The sequence below is a fragment of the Lissotriton vulgaris genome, chromosome 9 (assembly GCF_964263255.1).
Source record: "Lissotriton vulgaris chromosome 9, aLisVul1.2, whole genome shotgun sequence".
Lineage (NCBI taxonomy): Eukaryota > Metazoa > Chordata > Amphibia > Caudata > Salamandridae > Lissotriton > Lissotriton vulgaris.
The window spans coordinates 538,323,499-538,349,007 of record NC_141697.1 but is presented as its reverse complement, the minus strand read 5'-3'; the positions used below and the strand labels follow the sequence as shown (position 1 = coordinate 538,349,007).

Here is a 25,509-nt window from a genome sequence, read left to right as displayed (position 1 = left end):
CAGCTATACTTGATCACCAACTTTGTAAGCTGGTTGTGGTGTGCAATGTTTGTTTGCGTTTCTTATCATACTTCTCTTGGTTTGTTTGAGTTGTATTTATACAGCTTGTTGAATCTCAGAAAAGTGCTTCAGGAATTTCTGTAGGGAGGGTTCCGAGATTACTACAGCGCACATAATTTTCTGTTTATATATGTGGGTTGATGCCTGTCGCGCAGTAAAAAGGAAATACCTAACTAGTGGAGTGTTCTATTTTATTTTATGAAAACTCCACAGGAAGTCAAACATATTCCCGTTCCGAAGATTGACACCTTAATTGACATGAAAGGATCTGTTCTTGTGCTTGATTTACTCGTTCTGCCTGATCATCTGTTTGTGGGTGGTAAGTGGACGAGAGACGAGCATCGATATCTAAGGATTTGCATAGGTTTTGCCAAAACCTTGATACAAATTGAGGGCTCTATTGGAAATAAAGATTGATGGGAGACCATGTAATCATAAATTGTAGTGGGTGAATAAGTCTACAGGTGCTTTGGCGGTATGGATCGCCTCTTAAGGATTAAATGTGCCATTGTAGAGAACAGACCCACTACTACTCATATAGTAATAAAACCATTGGAATTTGGCAAATTGATTACAAAGTCCATTCTGATGGCATGCCAGGGGTATGGAGGCACTGGCCAGGGGTGGTGCAATAAACCCAATGATGGAGTATGGACCGACTTATTCTGGGCATATGGGATAGGCTTGCACATAAGTGTGCACATCCATGGATAGTTTAGGCCACCAAAGCCATCTTTTACAGTTAGCAATAGTTTTTCGAATGCCAGAAAGTCCAGCAAGTGGTTTATCATGGCACCAATTTCACACCTTATGTCTGAGTATTTCAGTGGTTACATACACGTTGTTACCATGGTAGGGGTGTCAATCTTTTACCATATTATCATACTCTGTGATCCATTCATCTATATTCACTTTGTTGCATCCTTTGTTTTATCTTATCCAAAAACTGTTGTTTAGTACAAGTACCGATCACCTGCTCAGAACCTAATAGATCTTGGGGTGGGTGAAGTGCTAATTTGGGTGAATCATGACCCCATTGTGATAATATATCTGCCTTGGTCTGATGTGTTCCAGTATGTTACGTCGGAACAACATAATTTTCACTAAAAAACAAGAGCTCTCTAACCTGTCTGTGTGTCAAGTGCTTGAGGGATAGAAAAGAATTCACATTTTTATGATCTGTTTAACCTGTAACTGTATGTTCTGCACCCAGTAGATAGTGGCACCACTCCTGAAAACATAATGATCCAGCATTGGGGTATCTTTCATAGATTTACATGGTGGAATCATTCTCCGTTGTCATAATGGGAGTCCCAAGGTAATGTAAGCATTAGTAAAACTCTTCCATGGGCTATAATTGTGATAACCATGCATTTAATAGCCTATCTACCTCCATTAAAAAAAAACTTTAGGTACAACCAATATGTAACCAGCACCCTCTTGTGTATTCTATTGACTTTCGCACCTGATCCAAGAGAACAGTTATTGGTGGCAAAAGGTGTCTATTCTAGACTGTTAACTTATTGAGGACCCTGTAGTCTTTGCATGCATGTAAATCACCATTCTTCTTTGGGACAAAGAATATGGTGGAAGAAACAGGGGAAGTGGCATGACGAATGAAGCCTAAAACTAGCAATTCGTCCAGGTATTGCTTTAGATAATTAGTCTCAGTTTCCGATTGAGAGTAAATGAGACTACTTGGTAGGTTAGCCCCTGTAATAAAATGAATGCAACAGTCAAAGACTCTGTGAGGGCGTAGCTGAATGGCTTTCTTTTCATCAAATACATCCAGAAAACCCAAGTATTCCTTTGGAAGGATGTTTGAAAGTTCTGGTGCCACTACTACACACGTTTGGGGTAGAATCAGGTCTTGTGCTGTGGTATAGCAACTGTAAACTATAGTATGGTGACCCTAAATTCACCCAGCATGAAGACCAATCAATAAGGGGATTATAGAGTTGTAGCTAGGATATCCCTATGATAGCACCGAAAGTGTGCACCTCTATTAGATTGAAAGATGGGGTATCTTTTTGTCTATTATCACAAATTAAGTTTATGGGAACCGTTTGTTAAGTAATCAAATCTGATGATAATTCAGATCTATCAACTGCCATTACTTCTTCTGGTTCTTGTTTCTTTACTCAATGGATATTTAAGGAACTGGCCACACTTAAATCCTAGAAATCGCATGGGCCTGCTGAATCCAGGAGCATAGGCAACTGTTTTTGTTGTTGTGGGGAAATTATCTTAGTGACTGAAATGGTTAGGTGTTGTGGAATTTTACCTATGTTATGATTCTGAGATCAGCGTATTAGACCTACTCGAAAAGTTCACCTCAGGACTAGTTGAGCTTGCATGTTTTCCTGATTGCCATCTGTGATGACTTTCATCTTTTTCTGAGCCTTTTTTGGTTTGGCGATACAATTGCAGGCAAAGTGTCCTGCTTTACCACAATTTAGGCACAGATATATTTTCTGCATCGTTCCTTTCCATTACTAGATAATGACCCCCTGTTCTTCCAATTAGCATGGGTTCTACTGAATCCCTAACCTTAACATCAGTCTGCTTTCACTCAATAGCCTTGGCTCATTTCTAGATCTGTTGCTCTCATGCTCAGCAAGTCGCTAATCAAGTCTAACGACTAGATCAATAAATTGCACCCAATCTGTAGGGAGGGTCAACTATGTTAGCCAAAGATTCTTTCAATTAATCTTTCAGACCCTATTAAACAGGGATATGCTTTTTTCTTTGGGCCATTGAGTTTCAGTAAGTAATTTGCGAAAGGTTGTATTATAAGAAAGTTCTTACCCTGTCGTAGGTTTAAAAGCTCATTATCACCTACCTTAATAAAGGTATGCTTTGTAAATAAGCGTTGCATAGGTTCTTAAAACCTAGCATATATGTGCAACAGTGGATCGGTATTCTCAATGAGAGGTATTGCCCAATTTGCACTGTTTCCATCTAGGTGGGTGATGATAAATGCAATGCAGTCTGTATCAGAGGTGATTGGCCCCAGTTTACGCAATAATTGCAGTTGACATTGTCTAGAGAATGCATTAAAGGTAGTGCTATCTGCAAAAAAGCACTCTAGAGGAGCCAGCGAAGTGGGAGTAAATGTATATACAGTGTCATTAGTACAGGCTTTTCTCTCATTCCATGACAGCTCTATTGCCCTTGATTCAATTGTAAACGGCATGGATTGAGTGACAAATTGTTTATCCTTGGAAATGAATCCTGAATGTAACCAGTACAAATAATGTGGGGGATATTGCACCAGTGTATCCCTGAGGGTTTGAATTTCTTGGCGCAAGGCTTGAACTACACTCTACAGCTCTCCAAGGGCCCTAGTTAATATTGCCATATTGGTAATTTCCTCACTGGAAATCTTTGGTAATGTCTGAGCTAGATCCTGAGCATTTATCAAATTCCCTGGGTCCATATCGTCCAGGCAAAAAAGCTTTAAGTGGCTTACTTTTCTGTCTGATAGCTGACTAGGAAAACTTGTCTGCATAGACGATGCTGGACCCATCTGACTCCCAACTCAGCACTCAACCAAAGAATGTATTACGTCAAACAGACACTGTCCCAGGAGTGAATGGAGTCTGGATAAAACAACAAAAAAGGAAATGACTGAATCACTGGATGTTGGTCTGACTCACTGTTATACACGGGACACCCAACAATCTCCCTTTTTGGGAATGCGCATTCTATAGTGCTCTAATGAACAACTAGGAAAAAGTAACATAAATCACATTAGTCATTGTACCAATAAACATAATCAATTTCTTGTAAACACTCTAAGTAATGAAACAGACTTACAAAGTAATTAAAACAGTAAACACGTATTATGATCTCTTGTGGTAAGGAGACACACAACTCTTATATTGAGTCCTAAGTCATGGTTCTAAGTCTCCTCATTTAGCATTTTACGCCATATGCTTCAGAAGAATTTTGCTTTGTCTTTCAGCTTCTTCGCTCTATCCTCTTTTTTTGCTCATGGGAATGTCTCTGGTGCTCTCAATAGTGTTGTTACTCAGTTCAGGAATAAATGCACAAGTTCCTGAATATTGCAAGCTTGAAATCAACAGAGTCACAGAGAAAACAAGAACAGTGCACTAATGTTGTTCTTTTTCCCTTTGCTTTTCTTTTCTTTAATTTCAGAGTTCCAAGTGATGACACCTGCAGAACGGACCTGGATGCGCAACCAATATTCCAGGCGACTTCCAGAGCACAAGGGATTGCCGCCGTTCCTCAACGGTAGGTCTTTCTGTGAGATGCCAGGATCGAGGGAACTCGATTAGCTGCTCGGAGATGTCTGCAAGTGCGCAGATATCGCCGGTCAGGCAGGATGCTGGACGAGGTCAGAGGGAGGTGTTCGGGCTCCAGGGAGACAGTGGAGAGTTTCTTCTTGAAGGAATAATGCCAAGCGTTCAACTGGGGTTTAACTGGACTATCTATCATTGGTTCCATTGTACTGGAGGGACACGTAGTTAATTATACTTCTGTGGTACCATATTCTGGAAGAGCATGTGTTTACTGTGACTCACGGTTTCGAGACAATTCTTGTTTGCAGGCACATGGATAATTGCTAACATGTGTAATAAGTGCTTGCACGTGAAACCATTATAAGCAACCACCACAGGAAATTCTAAATGTGCACCTGGCACAAAAAATAATTTACTATGGAACCAAGCCTTAAATAAACACAAAGATAATTACAAGAACGGGGAGCAGACATGGTGCTTGGTACAAACATAATGATAGTCACAAATGTGGATCATTACAATCCTGAGGAAAATATTGAAATCTAGCACTTGGCAATGCTAGTTTATGCCTAGCAAAACACAGAACCAACTGAACTCTATAGAGTTTTTGTGTAAAAATGTTTGTCTAGAAGATAGGGGGAACAACATTTAGCCTAAGCTGTGTAAAAGGAGGGTAGGACTACATGGCTCCTAATGCCATAACCTGATGCACATATGGGGCATGCTGGCATGCAAGAGTTAGTAATCATAAAATTTCTTCCCCACAAAGGGTGACACACGGGGCGAGGTTTATGGGGGTTTTGTGAATGAAAGAGTCATACCAACCGAGGGGCATGGACGTTCCCAGCCAGTTTCTATGATTGATCATCTGGGCCTTAACCCTTTCAATCTATTAAGTAGAATAAATAGCCATTTTATCTATTTGAGTTAAGGATTTTCTGTACTGCAAATTCTAGATGACCAACAATTTTTAGAGGAGGTTGTAGTGGTGGTAGTCGTTGGGTTTGGGCATGACAAGGTCAGAGTAGAGAGACATGGAACACTGGGAGTAAGGGCATGTCCTCTGGTAGTTGTAGTCTGTAAGAGACTACTTTCATTATTTGCTAAATAGTATAAGGCCCTCAATATCATGGATGTAATTTACGCAGTTTCTGACTTTGTAATTATTCAAATACAAATAAACATGGAGGTCGTACAGCATCGTCCTCCCATGTCCTTCTGTTGGCCCCTTCTGAACCTAACCGATCTAATTTACTGACATCTTTCATTCCTCCAAATGAAGAAGCTATAAAAAGACTTCTTCTATCATGTATACCTGGATCACCTTTTGACCCTTGCCCCGTATAATAAAATAAACAACAGAGGTTATCGACCCTGTTTATGCAGAGGTGTTTAATACATCCAGCCAAACTGGTTCAGGTCCTTTTTTTATAGAAACAAGCTAGTGTAATCCCACAACTAAAGAAACCTTTAGCAGATAGTAAGATTCTATCTAATGTTAGACCTATATCTTTTTCCTGAGCAGCAGCACCAAAATACTAGAATCTATAGTACATAAACAACTCTCAGAGTTTTTAGAATCCTAGCACCTCATGCGCTTGTCTCAGTCATGTTTTTGATCTCGATACAGCACCAAAACTGCGTTGCCAGAAGTCACTGCGTCACTACAAAAATGTCCTTGGACTGCTGACACAATGCCACACTTTTTTTGTTCGAGCTCCATGCAGAGTTCAACACTGCCCCCATGACATCCTTTTACAACGCCTGTCTGATTGTGGGGTTGGATGTGCAGTACTTGTTTGTCTGACCTCATTTCTCTTTGAGCAAGAGCAAGCAATTTGGATGAAACCTCACCTTTCCAAGCCAAACCTCTAAAATGTAGGATACCCCAAGGCTCTGCTCAAAATTCTACACTGTTTATAATGTACATGTCTCCTTTAGCGACCCTGTTTGAGACATTCGTCATTATGATAGTTTCATATGCCGACTATACCCAGATGGTATTTTGTTACCTGGCATATTAAGAATGCTGCAAAGTTCCCTTCTCAGATTGCATGAGAGCAATCTTAGGTTGGCTGAAAGAAAACAAAACAGAAATCATACTGTTAGGTCCTAACCCTAATGTAGGTTGTGATAGTGCTTAGCCCAAGGATGGACCTCCCCAATCCTGGCAGCTATAAACCTGGGGGTCATCTGGGATAATGTCCTATCTTTTTAGACTCAGATCCACACAGTTGATAGAATCTGTATGTTGAACCTTAAGGGTCTTGTGAGAAGTTGGCCTGATATGTAGTGTTCACTATTCTAGTGATCACTGTGTATCATTCCAAACGACCCTTATTGATGTGTGGTTGTAAGTCAACCTTTAGACCAGCTATCCTAGTAGCATGGACAAGAGCAGTCTTTAGGCTAAACTCTATAGGGCGTGTTAAGCCAGCTGTTATACCATCACATATACCCCTTGAACACCAAGTGAAAGGACACCACACAAGTTGCTATGAAAATAAAGTATATTTATTTAGAACACAATAGCCCTGGACTCTTTATGAGAACAGGGCGCTAAGCACAATACAAAGCTCTTAAAGAAATACTGAAAGTCGCACAATTTACACAAATGCCCGAGGGGCACGAAAAACTATATGCTCTAAAAGTGTAATGCGAAATTACTAGCATGTATGTACTACTCTAATAGGCGTTAGGATCGCTAGGACTGGACTACTGAACCTTCAGATTACTAGCAGGAGGCCTAGGGAGATCGGGTGCAGAGTGTGCACTCTCACGTGGGATGCGGGACCAAGTCTATGGATGCTAGATTTCGTAAAGTTAGTGTTATCGGACGAATCCAACTAGGTAGAGCTGAAACGAAAAAGGATCTGGACACTTAGATAGTTAAGCTATGCTGGAGCACCGAAATGCTCAGGGTACCTAGCCCAGGGGCTGCGGATGCATAGGTCTGAAAAGACGTCAGGAATCCTCGTTGCAGTCTATGGAGCCTGAAAGAAGAAGTTGCTGGCAGGCGACCAGTGATGAAGTTCGAAGTGATCCAAGCCTGTATCGAAGATGGAAGACACCTGTGCGCAGAAGGGACCAAGTTCTGAATCACTAGCCAGTGATTAGATGGGCACCAGGATGGCACCGGACGAAGTCACCTCGACCAGGTGAGTGGGCGACGCTGGGCTCTGCAGTCTCACGGACCAGGAGGCATTGTCGGCGACCAGGATGGAGGTGCGAGCTGTCCCACGATGGTATCTGCTGTCGACGTCGCTGGGCCCAGGATTGGGGCAACAAGTTTGGCAAATGCAAGCCCACGCGGTGGACTCAAAATGGCGTCTGGAGTGGACCAGGAGGGTCCGGGGTGCTCCTCTGTAGAAGGGGAGCAAGGGCCAGTCTGGAGCAACCAGACCAGCAGTGTTGTCGTCGTGGTACGTCGTCAAGAGGGCCACAAGCCAGCAGGCAAGTAGCCAGACAACGCGGTGAGCAGCAAAGAGCAGAAGGGCCCCACGCAGTTCTGGTGGATGCTGGGGGGCTGGACTTCGGTGCTGGAGCTGCTCAGGGTTAGGGCTTCTCAAACCCCAAAGCACTCACTCAAGGATCCCTCGGCGGTCGTGCTGGATAAGCGTTGTGCAGTTCTGAAGATGGCCGGTCCCTCGAGGTCTCGTCACACCCACGGAACTCAGCTGGGCTGATGATGTAGGTAGAGGTCAGAGGTGCCAGGGAAGCCGGGTCTCGTCGTGCTGGTCGGTCGAATTCCTGAGGAAGGACATGCAGCAAACCGCAGTGTTCTTAGTTGGTGCCCGAAGATGCAGGGTGACTACTCCTTAGCCACAAGGGAGAAATCTTGAGAAGAAGTCTTGAGTTCCTTTCGTAGAAAGTAGTTTCAGGATTCAAAGATGATCTAATTTGGAAGGGTCCCCGCTCCCACCTTTATACTAAAGAAAGGGGCTGGTACGGGACTAGGTCCTGCCCTTGGGTGGGACCAGGAAGGGGGGTGGTTACACCCCTCTTCCATGCTGGACTTTCCCCAGCTCAGGGGCTGGTGTGCCCCTGGAACTGGTTCAAACTGGCAGATGCACAGTGAGCACTGGGGTGCCACTTGCAGTGACCTTCCTATTCAGCCCTGCCTACCTAGGATACACAAAACCCTGTCTGGGATGGTGCTAGCACCGCCCCTGACAGGAAACCCTTTGTCCAAGCTCCCCTCGCTGGAAGGACTCCCAGCTGCAGGGTGTCAGACTTGTGTCTGTGGTGGCAGCATCCATTTTGTGATGCTGAGGCTCGAGTTAACTTTAACCGGGGTTCACAGTTACATACATGTCGTGTCCCTCTAGAAGGGTGGAATGCTAACCCCGTCGCATGAATTGGCGAGCGGGTTAGTATTCCAATTCGTATGACAGCTTACTCGACATTCTTTGATAAAGCGATACCAGAGTTGGCATATAACCGCGAGGATTATAATGCACTTAAGAGTATATGGTACGCGTTATCATAGAACAGCTATTAGGACTTGGTTCCGCAAGCTGCAGACGGGCTCAGCTCATGCCAGAGCACCATCTCACATGATTCCACGCACTCTGCCTTCAGGATTGTTAAGGCCTGCCATAGGAGTGACTGATAGGAATACATGTGTCCATTTTAGGGTTAGATATAGGTATACTATATCTACAGCAAAGGGTGATTACACCACTTTGCCCCAGCTGTCGTGCAGCCAGTTGTGTCAGATTTAGATGGCCAGCCAGGGGTGGCATAATACATGCTGCAGCCCCTGGTAGGCCCTGGGTACACCTATGCCCTGAGTTACAGGGTCTGATAAGGTGGCCCAGTACCAATTGGTAAATGCACCTAAGGTACACGTGTCAATTTAGTGAGAGAACAGCAAGGCTGTGGTTCTGATTAGCAGGCCCACAGCCAGAGAAGTCGTAAACCAGTGAGGCAAAAAGCAAAAAACTGGGGTGATCATAGGATTGCAGACCCTACTCTCCTACAGGTCTCAAGAAATTTCTCCCACTTTTTCCATGGGAGGCCCGCAAAACCGTAGTTCAAGCTACGATCTTCTCTCGTCTGGGCTACGTGAATGCCTTGTACCTTGGTTTAACTGCATATTTAGGCCTTCAACTGCAAGTGGTCAAAAATGTGGCAGCGTGACTCCTTTTTATTTTGCAAAAAGGTACCCACACTTCACCATTCCTTACCCACCTGCCCTGGGTCCCTGTGAATAAAAGGATCATCTTTAAAGCACTGACCTTAGCACAGAGTGCCCTGAATAACATCGGTCCCAGCTATCTGAACGAAAGAATCACTTAGTACCAGTTCAGCAGAAATCGATGTTCCCATCAGTCCCACCTCATGTAGATTCCTCCTTTTAAAAGGAGACGTGCTGGTACCTCTCTTTTGTATGCGTTGCGAAAATGTGGAACCTATTCCCCTATCAACTCAGAAGCACAGAAACTGAATCCATCTTCCGCAATTGTTTAAAAACATACCCGTTTAACTTATATTATCTTACTTCACTCTATCCTCTTATTATCTTGTCCTTGGTAGCGCTGGGAAACTCATTTATGAGTATCTGTTCATGCTATACAAATACCTCTCATTCATTCATTCATTCTTTCAAGCCGTAGGTGATTACTAGCCAGCTATACTTGATCACCAACTTCGTAAGCTGGTTGTGGTGTGCAATGTTTGTTTGCGTTTCTTATCATACTTCTCTTGGTTTGATTTAGTTGTATTTATACAGCTTATTGAATCTCAGAAAAGTGCTTCAGGAATTTCTGTAGTGAGGGATCCGAGATTACTACAGCGCACATAATTTTCTGTTTATATATGTGGGTTGATGCCTGTCGTGCAGTAAAAAGGAAATACCTAACTAGCGGAGTGTTCTGTTTTATTTTATGAAAACTCCACAGGAAGTCAAACATATTCCCATTCCGAAGATTGACACCTTAATTGACATGAAAGGATCTGTTCTTGTGCTTGATTTACTCGTTCTGCCTGATCATCTGTTTGTGGGTGGTAAGTGGACGAGAGACGAGCATCGATATCTAAGGATTTGCATAAGTTTTGCCAAAATCTTGATACAAATTGAGGGCTCTATTGGAAATAAAAATTGATGGGAGATCATGTAATCATACATTGTAGTGGGTGAATAAGTCTACAGGTGCTTTGGCGGTATGGATCGCCTCTTAAGGATTAAATGTGCCATTGTAGAGAAGAGACCCACTACTACTCATATAGTAATAAAACCATTGGAATTTGGCAAATTGGTTACAAAGTCCATACTGATGGCTTGCCAGGGGTATGGAGGCACTGGCCAGGGGTGGTGCAATAAACCCAATGATGGAGTATGGACCGACTTATTCTGGGCATATGAGACAGGCTTGCACATAAGTGTGCACATCCATGGATAGGTTAGGCCACCAAAGCCATCTTTTACAGTTAGCAATAGTTTTTCGAATGCCAGAAAGTCCAGCAGGTGGTTTATCATGGCACCAATTTCACACCTTATGTCTGAGTTTTTCAGTGGTTACATACATGTTGTTACCATGGTAGGAGTGTCCATCTTTTACCAGATTATCATACTCTGTGATCCATTCATCTATATTCAACTGCTGCATCCTTTGTTTTCTCTTATCAAAAAACTGTTGTTTAGTACAAGTACCTATCACCTGCTCAGAACCTAATAGAATTTGGGGTGGGTGATGTGCTAATTTGGGTGAATCATGACCCCATTGTGATAATATATCTGCCTTGGTCTGATGTGTTCCAGTATGGTACGTAAGAACAACATAATTTTCACTAAAAAACAAGAGCTCTCTAACCTGTCTGTGTGTCAAGTGTTTGAGGGATAGAAAAGAATTCAGATTTTTATGATCTGTTTAACCTGTAACTGTATGTTCTGCACCCAGTAGATAGTGCCACCACTCCTGAAAACATATTGATCCAGCATTGGGGTATCTTTCATAGATTTACATGGTGGAATCATTCTCCGTTGTCATAGTGGCAGTCCCAAGGTAATATAAGCATTAGTAAAACTCTTGCATGGGCTCTAATGGTGATAACCATGCATTTAATAGCCTATCTACCTCCATAAAAAAAACTTTAGGTACAACCAATATGTAACCAGCACCCTCTTGTGTATTCTGTTGACTTTCGCACCTGATCCAAGAGAACAGTTATTGGTGGTAAAAGGTGTCTATTCTAGACTGTTAACTTATTGAGGGCCCTGTAGTCTTTGCATGCATGTAAATCACCATTCTTCTTTGGGACAAAGAATATGGCGGAAGAAACAGGGGAAGTGGCATGACGAATGAAGCCTAAAACTAGCAATTCGTCCAGGTATTGCTTTAGATAATTAGTCTCAGTTTCCGATTGAGAGTAAATGAGACTACTTGGTAGGTTAGCCCCTGTAATAAAATGAATGCAACAGTCAAAGTCCCTGTGAGGGAGTAGCTGAATGGCTTTCTTTTCATCAAATACATCCACAAAACCCAAGTATTCCTTTGGAAGGATGTTTGAAAGTTCTGGTGCCACTACTATACCCGTTTGGGGTAGAATCAGGTCTTGTGTTGTGGTATAGCAACTGTAACTACAGTATGGTGACCTTAAATTCACCCAGCATGAAGACCAATCAATAAGGGGATTATAGAGTTGTAGCTAGGATATCCCTATGATAGCACCGAAAGATGGGGTGTCTTTTTGTCTATTATCACAAATTAAGTTTATGGGAACCGTTCGTTAAGTAATCAATTCTGATGATAATTCAGATCTATCAACTGCCATTACTACTTCTGGTTCTTGTTTCTTTACTCAAGGGATATTTAAGGAACTGGCCACACTTAAATCCTAGAAATCGCCTGGGCCTGCTGAATCCAGGAGCATAAGCAACTGTTTTTGTTGTTGTGGGGAAATTATCTTGGTGACTGAAATGGTTAGGTGTTGTGGAATTTTACCTATGTTATGATTCTGAGGTCAGCGTATTAGACCTACTCGACAAGTTCACCTGAGGACTAGTTGAGCTTGCATGTTTTCCTGATTGCCCTCTGTGATGACGTTCATCTTTTTCTGAACCTTTTTTGGTTTGGAGATACAATTGCAGGCAAAGTGTCCTGCTTTACCACAGTTTAGGCACAGATATATTTTCTGCATCGTTCCTTTCCATTACTAGATAATGACCCCTTGTTCTTCCAATTAGCATGGGTTCTACTGAATCCCTAACCTTAACATCAGTCTGCTTTCACTCAGATCGAACCAAAAACAGCCGTGGCTCATTTCTAGATCTGTTGCTCTCGTGCTCAGCAAGTCGATAATCAAGTCTAACGACTAGATCTATAAATTGCACCCAATCTGTAGGGAAGGTCAACTATGTGAGCCAAAGAATCTTTCAATTAATCTTTCAGACCCTATAAAACAGGGATATGCTATTTTCTTTGGGCCATTGAGTTTCAGTAAGTAATTTGCGAAAGGTTGTATTATAAGTAAGTTCTTACCCTGTCGTAGGTTTAAAAGCTCATTATCACCTACCTTAATAAAGGTATGCTTTGTAAATAAGCGTTGCATAGGTTCTTAAAACCTAGCATATTTGGCAACAGTGGATCGGTATTCTCAATGAGAGGTATTGCCCAATTTGCACTGTTACCATCTAGGTGGGTGATGATAAATGCAATGCAGTCTGTATCAGATGTGATTGGCCCCAGTTTACACAATAATTGCTGTTGACATTGTCTGCAGAATGCATTAAAGTTAGTGCTATCTGCAAAAAAGCACTCTAGGGGAGCCAGCGAAGTGGGAGTAAATTAGTACAGGCTGTTCTCTCATTCCATGACAGCTCTGTTGCCCTTGATTCAATTGTAAACGGCATGGATTGAGTGACAAATTGTTTATCCTTGGAAATTAATCCTGAATCTAACCAGAACAAATAATGTGGGTGATATTGCACCAGTGTATTCCTGAGGGTTTGAATTTCTTGGCGCAAGGCTTGAACTACACTCTACAGCTCTCCAAGGGCCCTAGTTAATATTGCCATATTGGGAATTTCCTCACTGGAAATCTCTGGTAATGTCTGAGCTAGATCCTGAGCATTTATCAAATTCCCTGGGTCCATATCGTCTGGGCAAAAAAGCTTTAAGTGGCTTAGTTTTCTGTCTGATAGCTGACTAGGAAAACTTGTCTGCATAGACGAGGCTGCATAGACGATGCTGGACCCATCTGACTCCCAACACAGCACTCAACCAAAGAATGTATTACGTCAAACAGACACTGTCCCAGGAGTGAACGGAGTCTGGATAAAACAACAAAAAAGGAAATGACTGAATCACTGGGTGTTGGTCTGACTCACTGTTATACACGGGACACCCAGCAATCTCCCTTTTTGGGAATGCGCATTCTATAGTGCTCTAATGAACAACTAGGAAAAAGTAACATAAATCACATTAGTCATTGTACCAATAAACATAATCAATTTCTTGTAAACACTCCAAGTAATGAAACAGTAATGAAACAGACTTACAAAGTAATTAAAACAGTAAACACGTATTATGATCTCTTGTGGTAAGGAGACACACAACTCTTATATTGAGTCCTAAGTCATGGTTCTAAGTCTCCTCATTGAGCATTTTACGCCATATGCTTCAGAAGAATTTTGCTTTGTCTTTCAGCTTCATCGCTCTATCCTCTTTTTTTGCTCATGAGAATGTCTCTGGTGCTCTCAATAGTGTTGTTACTCAGTTCAGGAATAAATGCACAAGTTCCTTAATATTGCAAGCTTGAAATCAACAGAGTCACCGAGAAAACAAGAACAGTGCACTAATGTTGTTCTTTTTCCCTTCGCTTTTCTTTTCTTTAATTTCAGAGTTCCAAGTGATGACACCTGCAGAACGGACCTGGATCCGCAACCAATATTCCCGGCGACTTCCGGAGCACAAGGGATTGCCGCCGTTCCTCAACGGTAGGTGTTTCGGTGAGATGCCAGGATCGAGGGAACTCGATTGCTGCTCGGAGATGTCTGCAAGTGAGCAGATATTGCCAGTCAGGCAGGATGCTGGACGAGGTCAGAGGGAGGGGTTCGGGCTCCAGGGAGACAGTGGAGAGTTTCTTCTTGAAGGAATAAAGCCAAGCGCCCAACAGGGGTTTAACTGGACTATCTATCATTGGTTCTATTGTACTGGAGGGGCACATAGTTAATTATACTTCTATGGTTCTATATTCTGGAAGAGCATGTGTTTACTGTGACTCACGGTTTCAAGACAATTCTTGTTTGCAGGCACATGGATAATCAAGGCAAGTCAAGTCAAGTCAAAATTTGTATAGCGCACTACTCACCCCGAGGGTCTCAAGGCGCTTGGGGGGGGATCGCTACTTATCAAATAGCCAAGTTTTGAGTTGTTTTCTGAAGGAGAGGTGGTTTTGTGTGAGGCGGAGGTGGGTGGGGAGAGAATTCCAGGTTTTGGCCGCTAAGTAGGAGAATGATCTGCCTCCCATGGTGGCTCTTCGGATGCGTGGAATCGTGGCGAGGGCTTGATTAGACGATCGTAGTTGGCGGATGGGGGTTTAAAAGGTCAAGCGCGTGTTGAGCTATTTGGGTCCTAGGTCGTAGAGGGCTTTGTGTGCGTGGGTGAGGAGGCGGAACGTTATTCTCTTGTTGACGGGGAGCCAGTGAAGGTCTCTCAGGTGACCGGAGATGTGATTGTGGCGGGGTATGTCTAGGATGAGTCGGGCGAAGGCGTTCTGAATGCGTTGGAGTTTTTTTTGTAATTTGGCTGTGGTTCCGGCGTAGAGGGTGTTTCCGTAGTCCAGTCGGCTTGTGACAAGTGCTTGGGTGACCGTCTTTCTTGTTTCGGTGGGTATCCATCTGAAGATCTTTTTGAGCATACGTAAGATGTTAAAGCATGATGATGAGATGGCGTTGACTTGTCTGGTCATCGAGAGGGAGAAGTCTAGAATGAATCCCAGGTTGCGAGCATGGTCCGTTGGTAAGGGGTGCGCTGCCCAGGGCCGGTGGCCACCATGAGTCGTCCCATGCCGAGGGGGATGATCCGAGGATGAGGACTTCCATCTTGTCTGAATTCAGTTTTAATCGGCTGATCTTCATCCACTCGGATACGTCTTTCATCCCTCCGTGTAGGTTGGTTTTGGCGTTGTTTGGGTCTTTGGTGAGGGAGAGGATCAGCTGTGTGTCGTCAGCGTAGGAGATGATGTTGAGGTTGTGCTGGCGTGCGATGGATGCGTGGGGGCTCATGTAGACGTTGAAGAGGGTGGGGCTGAGCGATGATCCTTGTGGTATGTCGCAGATGACTTCGTGGCCTCTGATCTGAAAGGGGGGAGGTGGACTCTCTGGGTTCTTCCGGCGAGGAAGGAGATGATCCAATCCAATGCTTTTCCTTGTATCCCAATGTTGCTGAGGCGTTGTACAAGGGTGCTATGATAGACCGTGTCAAACGCGGAGAGGTCCAGGAGGATGAGGGCAGCTGTTTCCCCGTTGCCGAGTAGTGTTCGGATGTCGTCTGTGGCTGCCATGAGGGCGGTCTCGGTGCTGTGTTTGGCTCGGAATCCGGACTGTGAGGGGTCGAGGGAGCCTTTAGACTCAAGGAAGGTGGCGAGCTGACTGTTGACCGTCTTCTCTATGACTTTGGCAGGAAAAGGGAGGAGCGAGATGGGGCGGTAGTTCTTAAGTTCGGTGGGGTCTGCTGTAGGTTTCTTCAGGAGGGCATTGAGTTCGGCATGTTTCCAGCTTTCCTGGAAGGTAGCGGAGTTGAGGGAGCAGTTGATGATATCTCTGAGATGGGGTGCGATGATGGAGTCGGCCTTGTTGAAGATGTGGTGGGGGCATGGGTCGGTTGGTGATCCGGAGTGAATGGAGTTCATCAAGCGGATGGTGTCTTCGGTGCTGATCGGGTTCCAGGTGCAAAGGGTGGTGGTGGGGGGCTTCAGTTCGGTGGTAAGGGGGGTGGACTGGTCGCCGAAGCTATTATGTATGTCAGCGATTTTGCTGTGGAAGAACGAGGCTAGAGAATCGCAGAGGTCTTGAGAGGGAGTGATGTCGTTGGTGCCGGCGCTGGGGTTGGTAAGCTCTTTGACGATGTTGAAGAGTTCCTTGCTGTTGTGGGTGTTGTTGTTGAGTCGATCCTTGAATGCTGATTTCTTGGTGGATCGGATCAGCTGTTGGTGTTTGCGGGTGGCGTCCTTGAGGGCGGTCATGTTGTCTGTGATTAGGTTTTTTCGCCATGCTTTCTCGAGGGTGCGGCAGTTCTTTTTGGAGTTCTTGAGGTCGACATTGAACCAGGAGGTTTTTTGCTACCTGGCTTGTTGTGATGGTTTTTCAAGGGTGCTAATTCGTCAGCACTGTGGGTGATCCATTGTGCGAAATTGATGGCTGCTTGATTTGGGTCAGATGATTTGGCGGGAGGGTTTTGGTTTAGCGATGTGGTGAGCTGGTCGGTGGTAATTTTGTTCCAGTTTCTGCGGGGGACTTGTTGTGGGTGGTGGTGGGTCGGGGTCTTTTTGAAGTTGAAGTGGACGCAGCTGTGGTCCGTCCAGTGGAGTCCTGTGGCATGATTGAAGGAGACGTGCTTGCTTGAGGAGAAGATTGGGTCGAGCGTGTGTCCGGCGTAGTGGGTGGGGGTGTTTACCAGTTGTTTGAGTCCGAGATTGGCGAGGTTGTCCAGAAGGGTGGTGGTGTTGCTGTCGTTGTTATTTTCCAGGAGCTTTTCCAGTGCTTGCACGTGAAACCATTATAAGCAACGACCACAGGATATTCTAAATGTGCACCTGACACAAATAATAATTTACTAAGGAACCAAGCCTTAAGTAAACACAAAGATAATTACAAGCACGGGGAGCAGACATGGTGCTTGGTACAAACATAATGATAGTCACAAATGTGGATCATTACAATCCTGAGGAAAATATTGAAATCTGGCACATGGCAATGCTAGTTTATGCCTAGCAAAACACAGAACCAACTGAACTCTATAGAGTTTTCGTGTAAAAATGTTTGTCTAAAAGATAGGGGGATCAACATTTAGCCTAAGCTGTGTAAAAGGAGGGTAGGACTACATGGCTCTTAATGCTATAACCTGATGCACATATGGGGCATGCTGGCATGCAAGAGTTAGTATTCATAACAGTTCCTCCCCACAAAGGGTGACACACGGGGTGAGGTTTATGGGGATTTTGTGAATGAAAGAGTCATACCAACCGAGTGGCATGGACGTTCCCAGCCAGTTTCCACGATTGATCATCTGGGCCTTAACCCTTTCAATCTATTAAGTAGAATAAATAGCCATTTTATCTCTTTGAGTTAAGGATTTTCTGTACTGCAAATTCTAGATGACCAACAATTTTTAGAGGAGGAGGTGGTGGTGGTGGTAGTCGTTGGGTTTGGGCATGACAAGATCAGAGCAGAGAGACATGGAACACTGGGAGAAAGGGCATGTCCTCTGGTAGTTGTAGTCTGTAGGAGACTAGGTTCATTATTTTCTAAATAGTATAAGGCCCTCAATATCATGGATGTAATTTACGCATTTCCTGACTTTGTAATTATTCAAATACAAATAAACATGGAGGTCATACAGCATCGTCCTCCCATGTCCTTCAGTTGGCCCCTTCTGAACCGAACCGATCTAATTTACTGACATCTTTCATTCCTCCAAATGAAGAAGCAATAAAAGACTTCTTCTATCATGTATACCTGGATCACCATTTGACCCTTGCCCCGTATAATAAAATAAACAACAGAGGTTATCGACCCTGTAGAGGTGTTTAATACCTCCATCCAAACTGGCTCAGGTCCTTTTTTTATAGAAACAAGCTAGTGCCATCCCACTACTAAAGAACCCTTTAGCAGATAGTAAGATTCTATCTAATGTTAGACCTATATCTTTTTCCTGAGCAGCCACCAAAATACTAGAATCTATAGTACATAAACAACTCTCAGAGTTTTTAGAATCCTATCACCTCATGCACCCGTCTCAGTCAGGTTTTGATCTCGACACAGCACCAAAACTGCGCTGCCGGAAGTCACTGCGTCACTACAAAAATGTCCTTGGACTGCTGACACAATGCCACACTTTTTCTGTTCGAGCTCCATGCAGAGTTCAACACTGCCCCCATGACATCCTTTTAACACGCCTGTCTGATTTTGGGGTCAGAGGTGCAGTACTCTTTTGTCTGACCTCATTTCTCTTTGAGCAAGAGAAGCAATTTGGATGAAACCTCGCCTTTCCAAACCAAACCTCTAAAATGTAGGATACCCCAAGGCTCTGCTCATACTTCTACACTGTTTATAATGTACATGTCTCCTTTAGCCACCCTGGTTGAGACATTCGGCATTATGATAGTTTCATATGCCGACTATACCCAGCTGGTATTTTGTTACCTGGCAAATTAAGAATGCTGCAAAGTTCCCTTCTCAGATTGCATGAGAGTAATCTTAGGTTGGCTGAAAGAAAACAAAACAGAAATCATACTGTTAGGGCCTAACCCTAATATAGGTTGTGATAGTGCTTAGCCCAAGGATGGACCTCCCCAATCCTGGCAGCTATAAACCTGGGGGTCATCTGCGATAATGTCCTATCTTTTAAGACTCAGATCCACACAGTTGATAGAATCTGTATGTTGAACCTTAAGGGTCTCAAGAAATTTCTCCCACTTTTTCCATGGGAGGCCCGCAAAACCGTAGTTCAAGCTATGATCTTCTCTCGTCTGGGCTACGTGAATGCCTTGTACCTTGGTTTAACTGCAAATTTAGGCCTTCAACTGCAAATGGTCAAAAATGTGGCAGCGTTACTCCTTTTTATTTTGCAAAAAGGTACCCACACTTCACCATTCCTTACCCACCTGCCCTGGGTCCCTGTGAATAAAAGGATCATCTTTAAAGCACTGACCTTAGCACAGAGTGCCCTGAATAACATCGGTTCCAGCTATCTGAACGAAAGAATCACTTAGTACCAGTTCAGCAGAAATCGATGTTCCCATTAGTCCCACCTCATGTAGGTTCCTCCTTTTAAAAGGAGACGTGGTGGTACCTCTCTTTTGTATGCGTTGCGAAAATGTGGAACCTATTCCCCTATCAACTCAGAAGCACAGAAACTGAATCCATCTTCCGCAATTGTTTAAAAACATACCCGTTTAACTTATAATATCTTACTTCAGTCTATCCTCTTATTATCTTGTCCTTGGTAGCTCTGGGAATCTCATTTATGAGTATCTGTTCATGCTATACAAATACCTCTCATTCATTCATTCATTCTTTCAAGCCGTAGGTGATTACTAGCCAGCTATACTTGATCACCAACTTTGTAAGCTGGTTGTGGTGTGCAATGTTTGTTTGAGTTTCTTATCATACTTTTCTTGGTTTGATTGAGTTGTATTTATACAGCTTGTTGAATCTCAGAAAAGTGCTTCTGGAATTTCTGTAGTGAGGGATCCGAGATTACTAAAGCGCACATAATTTTCTGTTTATATATGTGGGTTGATGCCTGTCGTTCGGTAAAAAGGAAATACCTAACTAGCGGAGTGTTCTGTTTTATTTTATGAAAACTCCACAGGAAGTCAAACATATTCCCATTCCGAAGATTGACACCCTAATTGACATGAAAGGATCTGTTCTTGTGCTTGATTTACTCGTTCTGCCTGATCATCTGTTTGTGGGTGGTAAGTGGACGAGAGACGATCATCGATATCTAAGGATTTGCATAGGTTTTGCCAAAACCTTGATACAAATTGAGGGCTCTATTGGAAATAAAAATTGATGGGAGACCATGTAATCATACATTGTAGTGGGTGAATAAGTCTACAGGTGCTTTGGCGGTATGGATCGCCTCTTAAGGATTAAATGTGCCATTGTAGAGAACAGACCCACTACTACTCACATAGTAATAAAACCATTGGAATTTGGCAAATTGGTTACAAAGTCCATACTGATGGCATGCCAGGGGTATGGAGGCACTGGCCAGGGGTGGTGCAATAAACCCAATGATGGAGTATGGACCGACATATTCTGGGCATATGGGACAGGCTTGCACATAAGTGTGCACATCCATGGATAGTTTAGGCCACCAAAGCCATCTTTTACAGTTAGCAATAGTTTTTCGAATGCCAGAAAGTCCAGCAAGTGGTTTATCATGGCACCAATTTCACACCTTATGTCTGAGTTTTTCAGTGGTTACATACACGTTGTTACCATGGTAGGGGTGTCCATCTTTTACCAGATTATCATACTCTGTGATCCATTTATCTATATTCAACTGCTGCATCCTTAGTTTTATCTTATCCAAAAACTGTTGTTTAGTACAAGTACCTATCACCTGCTTAGAACCTAATAGATTTTGGGGTGGGTGAAGTGCTAATTTGGGTGAATCATGACCCCATTGTGATAATATATCTGCCTGATGTGTTCCAGTATGGTACGTAAGAACAACATAATTTTCACTAAAGACAAGAGCTCTCTAACCTGTCTGTGTGTCAAGTTCTTGAGGGATAGAAAATAATTCATATTTTTATGATCTGTTTAACCTGTAACTGTATGTTCTGCACCCAGTAGATAGTGGCACCACTCCTGAAAACATATTGATCCAGCATTGGGGTATCTTTCATAGATTTACATGGTGGAATCATTCTCCGCTGTCATAGTGGCAGTCCCAAGGTAATATAAGCATTAGTAAAACTCTTGCATGGGTTATATTGGTGATAACCATGCATTTAATAGCCTATCTATCTCCATAAAAAAAACTTTAGGTACAACCAATATGTAACCAGCACCCTCTTGTGTATTCTGTTGACTTTCGCACCTGATCCAAGAGAACAGTTATTGGTGGTAAAAGGTGTCTATTCTACACTGTTAACTTATTGAGGGCCCTGTAGTCTTTGCATGCATGTAAATCACCATTCTTCTTTAGGACAAAGAATATGGCGGAAGAAATAGGGGAAGTGGCATGACGAATGAAGCCTAAAACTAGCAATTCGTCCAGGTATTGCTTTAGATAATTAGTCTCAGTTTCCGATTGAGAGTAAATGAGACTACTTGGTAGGTTAGCCCCTGTAATAAAATGAATGCAACAGTCAAAGTCCCTGTGAGGGCGTAGCTGAATGGCTTTCTTTTCATCAAATACATCCAGAAAACCCATGTATTCCTTTGGAAGGATGTTTGAAAGTTCTGGTGCCACTACTATACACGTTTGGGGTAGAATCAGGTCTTGTGCTGTGGTATAGCAACTGTAACTACAGTATGGTGACCTTAAATTCACCCAGCATGAAGACCAATCAATAAGGGGATTATAGAGTTGTAGCTAGGATATCCCTATGATAGCACCGAAAGTGTGCACCTCTATTAGATTGAAAGATGGGGTGTCTTTTTGTCTATTATCACAAATTAAGTTTATGGGAACCGTTTGTTAAGTAATCAATTCTGATGATAATTCAGATCTATCAACTGCCATTACTACTTCTGGTTCTTGTTTCTTTACTCAAGGGATATTTAAGGAACTGGCCACACTTAAATCCTAGAAATCGCCTGGTCCTGCTGAATCCAGGAGCATAAGCAACTGCTTTTGTTGTTGTGGGTAAATTATCTTGGTGACTGAAATGGTTAGGTGTTGTGGAATTTTACCTATGTTATGATTCTGAGGTCAGCGTATTAGACCTACTCGACAAGTTCACCTCAGGACTAGTTGAGCTTGCATGTTTTCCTGATTGCCCTCTGTGATGACTTTCATCTTTTTCTGAGCCTTTTTTGGTTTGGTGATACAATTGCAGGCAAAGTGTCCTGCTTTACCACAATTTAGGCACAGATATATTTTCTGCATTGTTCCTTTCCATTACTAGATAATGGCCCCTTGTTCTTCCAATTAGCATGGGTTCTACTGAATCCCTAACCTTAACATCAGTCTGCTTTCACTCAGATCGAACCAAAAACAGCCTTGGCTCATTTCTAGATCTGTTGCTCTCGTGCTCAGCAAGTCGATAATCAAGTCTAACGACTAGATCAATAAATTGCACCCAATCTGTAGGGAAGGTCAACTATGTGAGCCAAAGAATCTTTCAATTAATCTTTCAGACCCTATAAAACAGGGATATGCTATTTTCTTTGGGCCATTGAGTTTCAGTAAGTAATTTGCGAAAGGTTGTATTATAAGTAAGTTCTTACCCTGTCGTAGGTTTAAAAGCTCATTATCACCTACCTTAATAAAGGTATGCTTTGTAAATAAGCGTTGCATAGGTTCTTAAAACCTAGCATATTTGTGCAACAGTGGATCGGTATTATCAATGAGAGGTATTGTCCAATTTGCACTGTTACCATCTAGGTGGGTGATGATAAATGCAATGCAGTCTGTATCAGAGGTGATTGGCCCCAGTTTACACAATAATTGCAGTTGACATTGTCTGCAGAATGCATTAAAGTTAGTGCTATCTGCAAAAAAGCACTCTAGGGGAGTCAGCGAAGTGGGAGTAAATGTATATACAGTGTCATTAGTACAGGCTGTTCTCTCATTCCATGACAGCTCTGTTGCCCTTGATTCAATTGTAAACGGCATGGATTGAGTGACAAATTGTTTATCCTTGGAAATGAATCCTGAACCTAACCAGAACAAATAATGTGGGTGATATTGCACCAGTGTATTCCTGAGGGTTTGAATTTCTTGGCGCAAGGCTTGAACTACACTCTACAGCTCTCCAAGGGCCCTAGTTAATATTGCCATATTGGGAATTTCCTCACTGTAAATCTCCGGTAATGTCTGAGCTAGATCCTGAGCATTTATCAAATCCTCTGGGTCCATATCGTCTGGGCAAAAAAGCTTTAAGTGGCTTAGTTTTCTGTCTGATAGCTGACTAGGAAAACTTGTCTGCATAGACGATGCTGGACCCATCTGACTCCCAACACAGCACTCAACCAAAGAATGTATTACGTCAAACAGACACTGTCCCAGGAGTGAACGGAGTCTGGATAAAACAACAAAAAAGGAAATGACTGAATCACTGGGTGTTGGTCTGACTCACTGTTATACACGGGACACCCAGCAATCTCCCTTTTTGGGAATGCGCATTCTATAGTGCTCTAATGAACAACTAGGAAAAAGTAACATAAATCACATTAGTCATTGTACCAATAAACATAATCAATTTCTTGTAACACTCCAAGTAATGACACAGACTTACAAAGTAATTAAAACAGTAAACACGTATTATGATCTCTTGTGGTAAGGAGACACACAACTCTTATATTGAGTCCTAAGTCATGATTCTAAGTCTCCTCATTGAGCATTTTACGCCATATGCTTCAGAAGAATTTTGCTTTGTCTTTCAGCTTCATCGCTCTATCCTCTTTTTTTGCTCATGGGAATGTCTCTGGTGCTCTCAATAGTGTTGTTACTTAGTTCAGGAATAAATGCACAAGTTCCTGAATATTGCAAGCTTGAAATCAACAGAGTCACCGAGAAAACAAAAACAGTGCACTAATGTTGTTCTTTTTTCCTTTTGCTTTTCTTTTCTTTAATTTCAGAGTTCCAAGTGATGACACCTGCAGAACGGACCTGGATCCGCAACCAATATTCCCAGCGACTTCCAGAGCACAAGGGATTGCCGCCGTTCCTCAACGGTAGGTGTTTCTGTGAGATGCCAGGATCGAGGGAACTCGATTGCTGCTCGGAGATGTCTGCAAGTGAGCAGATATCGCCAGTCAGGCAGGATGCTGGACGAGGTCAGAGGGAGAGGTTCGGGCTCCAGGGAGACAGTGGAGAGTTTGTTCTTGAAGGAATAAAGCCAAGCGCCCAACTGGGGTTTAACTGGACTATCTATCATTGGTTCTATTGTACTGGAGGGGCACATAGTTATTTATACTTCTGTGGTTCCATATTCTGGAAGAGCATGTGTTTACTGTGACTCACGGTTTCAAGACAATTCTTGTTTGCAGGCACATGGATAATCATGTCAAGTCAAGTCAAGTCAAAATTTGTATAGCGCACTACTCACCCAGAGGGTCTCAAGGCGCTTGAAGGGGGGGGGGAGGGATCGCTACTTATCAACTAGCCAAGTTTTGAGTTGTTTTCTGAAGGAGAGGTGGTTTTGTGTGAGGCAGAGGTGGGTGGGGAGAGAATTCCAGGTTTTGGCCGCTAAGTAGGAGAATGATCTGCCTCCCATGGTGGCTCTTCGGATGCGTGGAATCGTGGCGAGGGCTTGATTAGACGATCGTAGTTGGCGGGTGGGGGTTTAAAAGGTCAAGCGCGTGTTGAGGTATTTGGGTCCTAGGTCGTAGAGGGCTTTGTGTGCGTGGGTGAGGAGGCGGAACGTTATTCTCTTGTTGACGGGGAGCCAGTGAAGGTCTCTCAGGTGACCGGAGATGTGATTGTGGCGGGGTATGTCTAGGATGAGTCGGGCGAAGGTGTTCTGAATGCGTTGGAGTTTTTTCTGTAATTTGGCTGTGGTTCCGGCGTAGAGGGTGTTTCTGTAGTCCAGTCGGCTTGTGACAAGTGCTTGGGTGACCGTCTTTCTTGTTTCAGTGGGGATCCATCTGAAGATCTTTTTGAGCATACGTAAGATGTTAAAGCATGATGATGAGATGGCGTTGACTTGTCTGGTCATTGAGAGGGAGGAGTCTAGAATGAATCCCAGGTTACGAGCATGGTCCGTTGGTAAGGGTGCGCTGCCCAGGGCCGGTGGCCACCATGAGGCGTCCCATGCGGAGAGGGTTGATCCAAGGATGAGGACTTCCGTCTTGTCTGAATTCAGTTTTAAGCGGCTGATCTTCATCCACTTGGCTACGTCTTTCATCCCTTCGTGTAGGTTGGTTTTGGCGTTGTTTGGGTCTTTGGTGAGGGAGGGGATCAGCTGTGTGTCATCAGCGTAGGAGATGATGTTGAGGTTGTGCTGGCATGCGATGGATGCGAGGGGGCTCATGTACACGTTGAAGAGGGTGGGGCTGAGCGATGATCCTTGTGGTACGTCGCAGATGACTTCGGTGGCCTCTGATCTGAAAGGGGGGAGGCGGACTCCCTGGGTTCTTCCAGCGAGGAAGGAGATGATCCAATCCAATGCTTTTCCTTGTATCCCAACGTTGCTGAGGCGTTGTACAAGGGTGCTATGATAGACCGTGTCAAACGCTGCGGAGAGGTCCAGGAGGATGAGGGCAGCTGTTTCCCCGTTGTCGAGTAGTGTTCGGATGTCGTCTGTGGCTGCGATGAGGGCGGTCTCGTGCTGT

At 43.6% G+C, this 25,509-nt stretch overlaps 1 protein-coding gene across 1 annotated transcript in view; it reads left to right on the top strand.

Annotated features, from left to right (window-relative positions):
• The window catches only part of LOC147690382 (uncharacterized), a 2,590,730-nt gene that overhangs the window by 631,769 nt on the left and 1,933,452 nt on the right, over positions 1–25,509 (top strand). Inside the window, exons 13-15 of the mRNA XM_086936677.1 lie at positions 4,222–4,317; positions 14,170–14,265; positions 23,815–23,910. Of these exons, the coding sequence (XP_086792803.1) occupies positions 4,222–4,317; positions 14,170–14,265; positions 23,815–23,910 (288 nt within the window). The remainder of the gene's footprint in view (positions 1–4,221; positions 4,318–14,169; positions 14,266–23,814; positions 23,911–25,509) is intronic.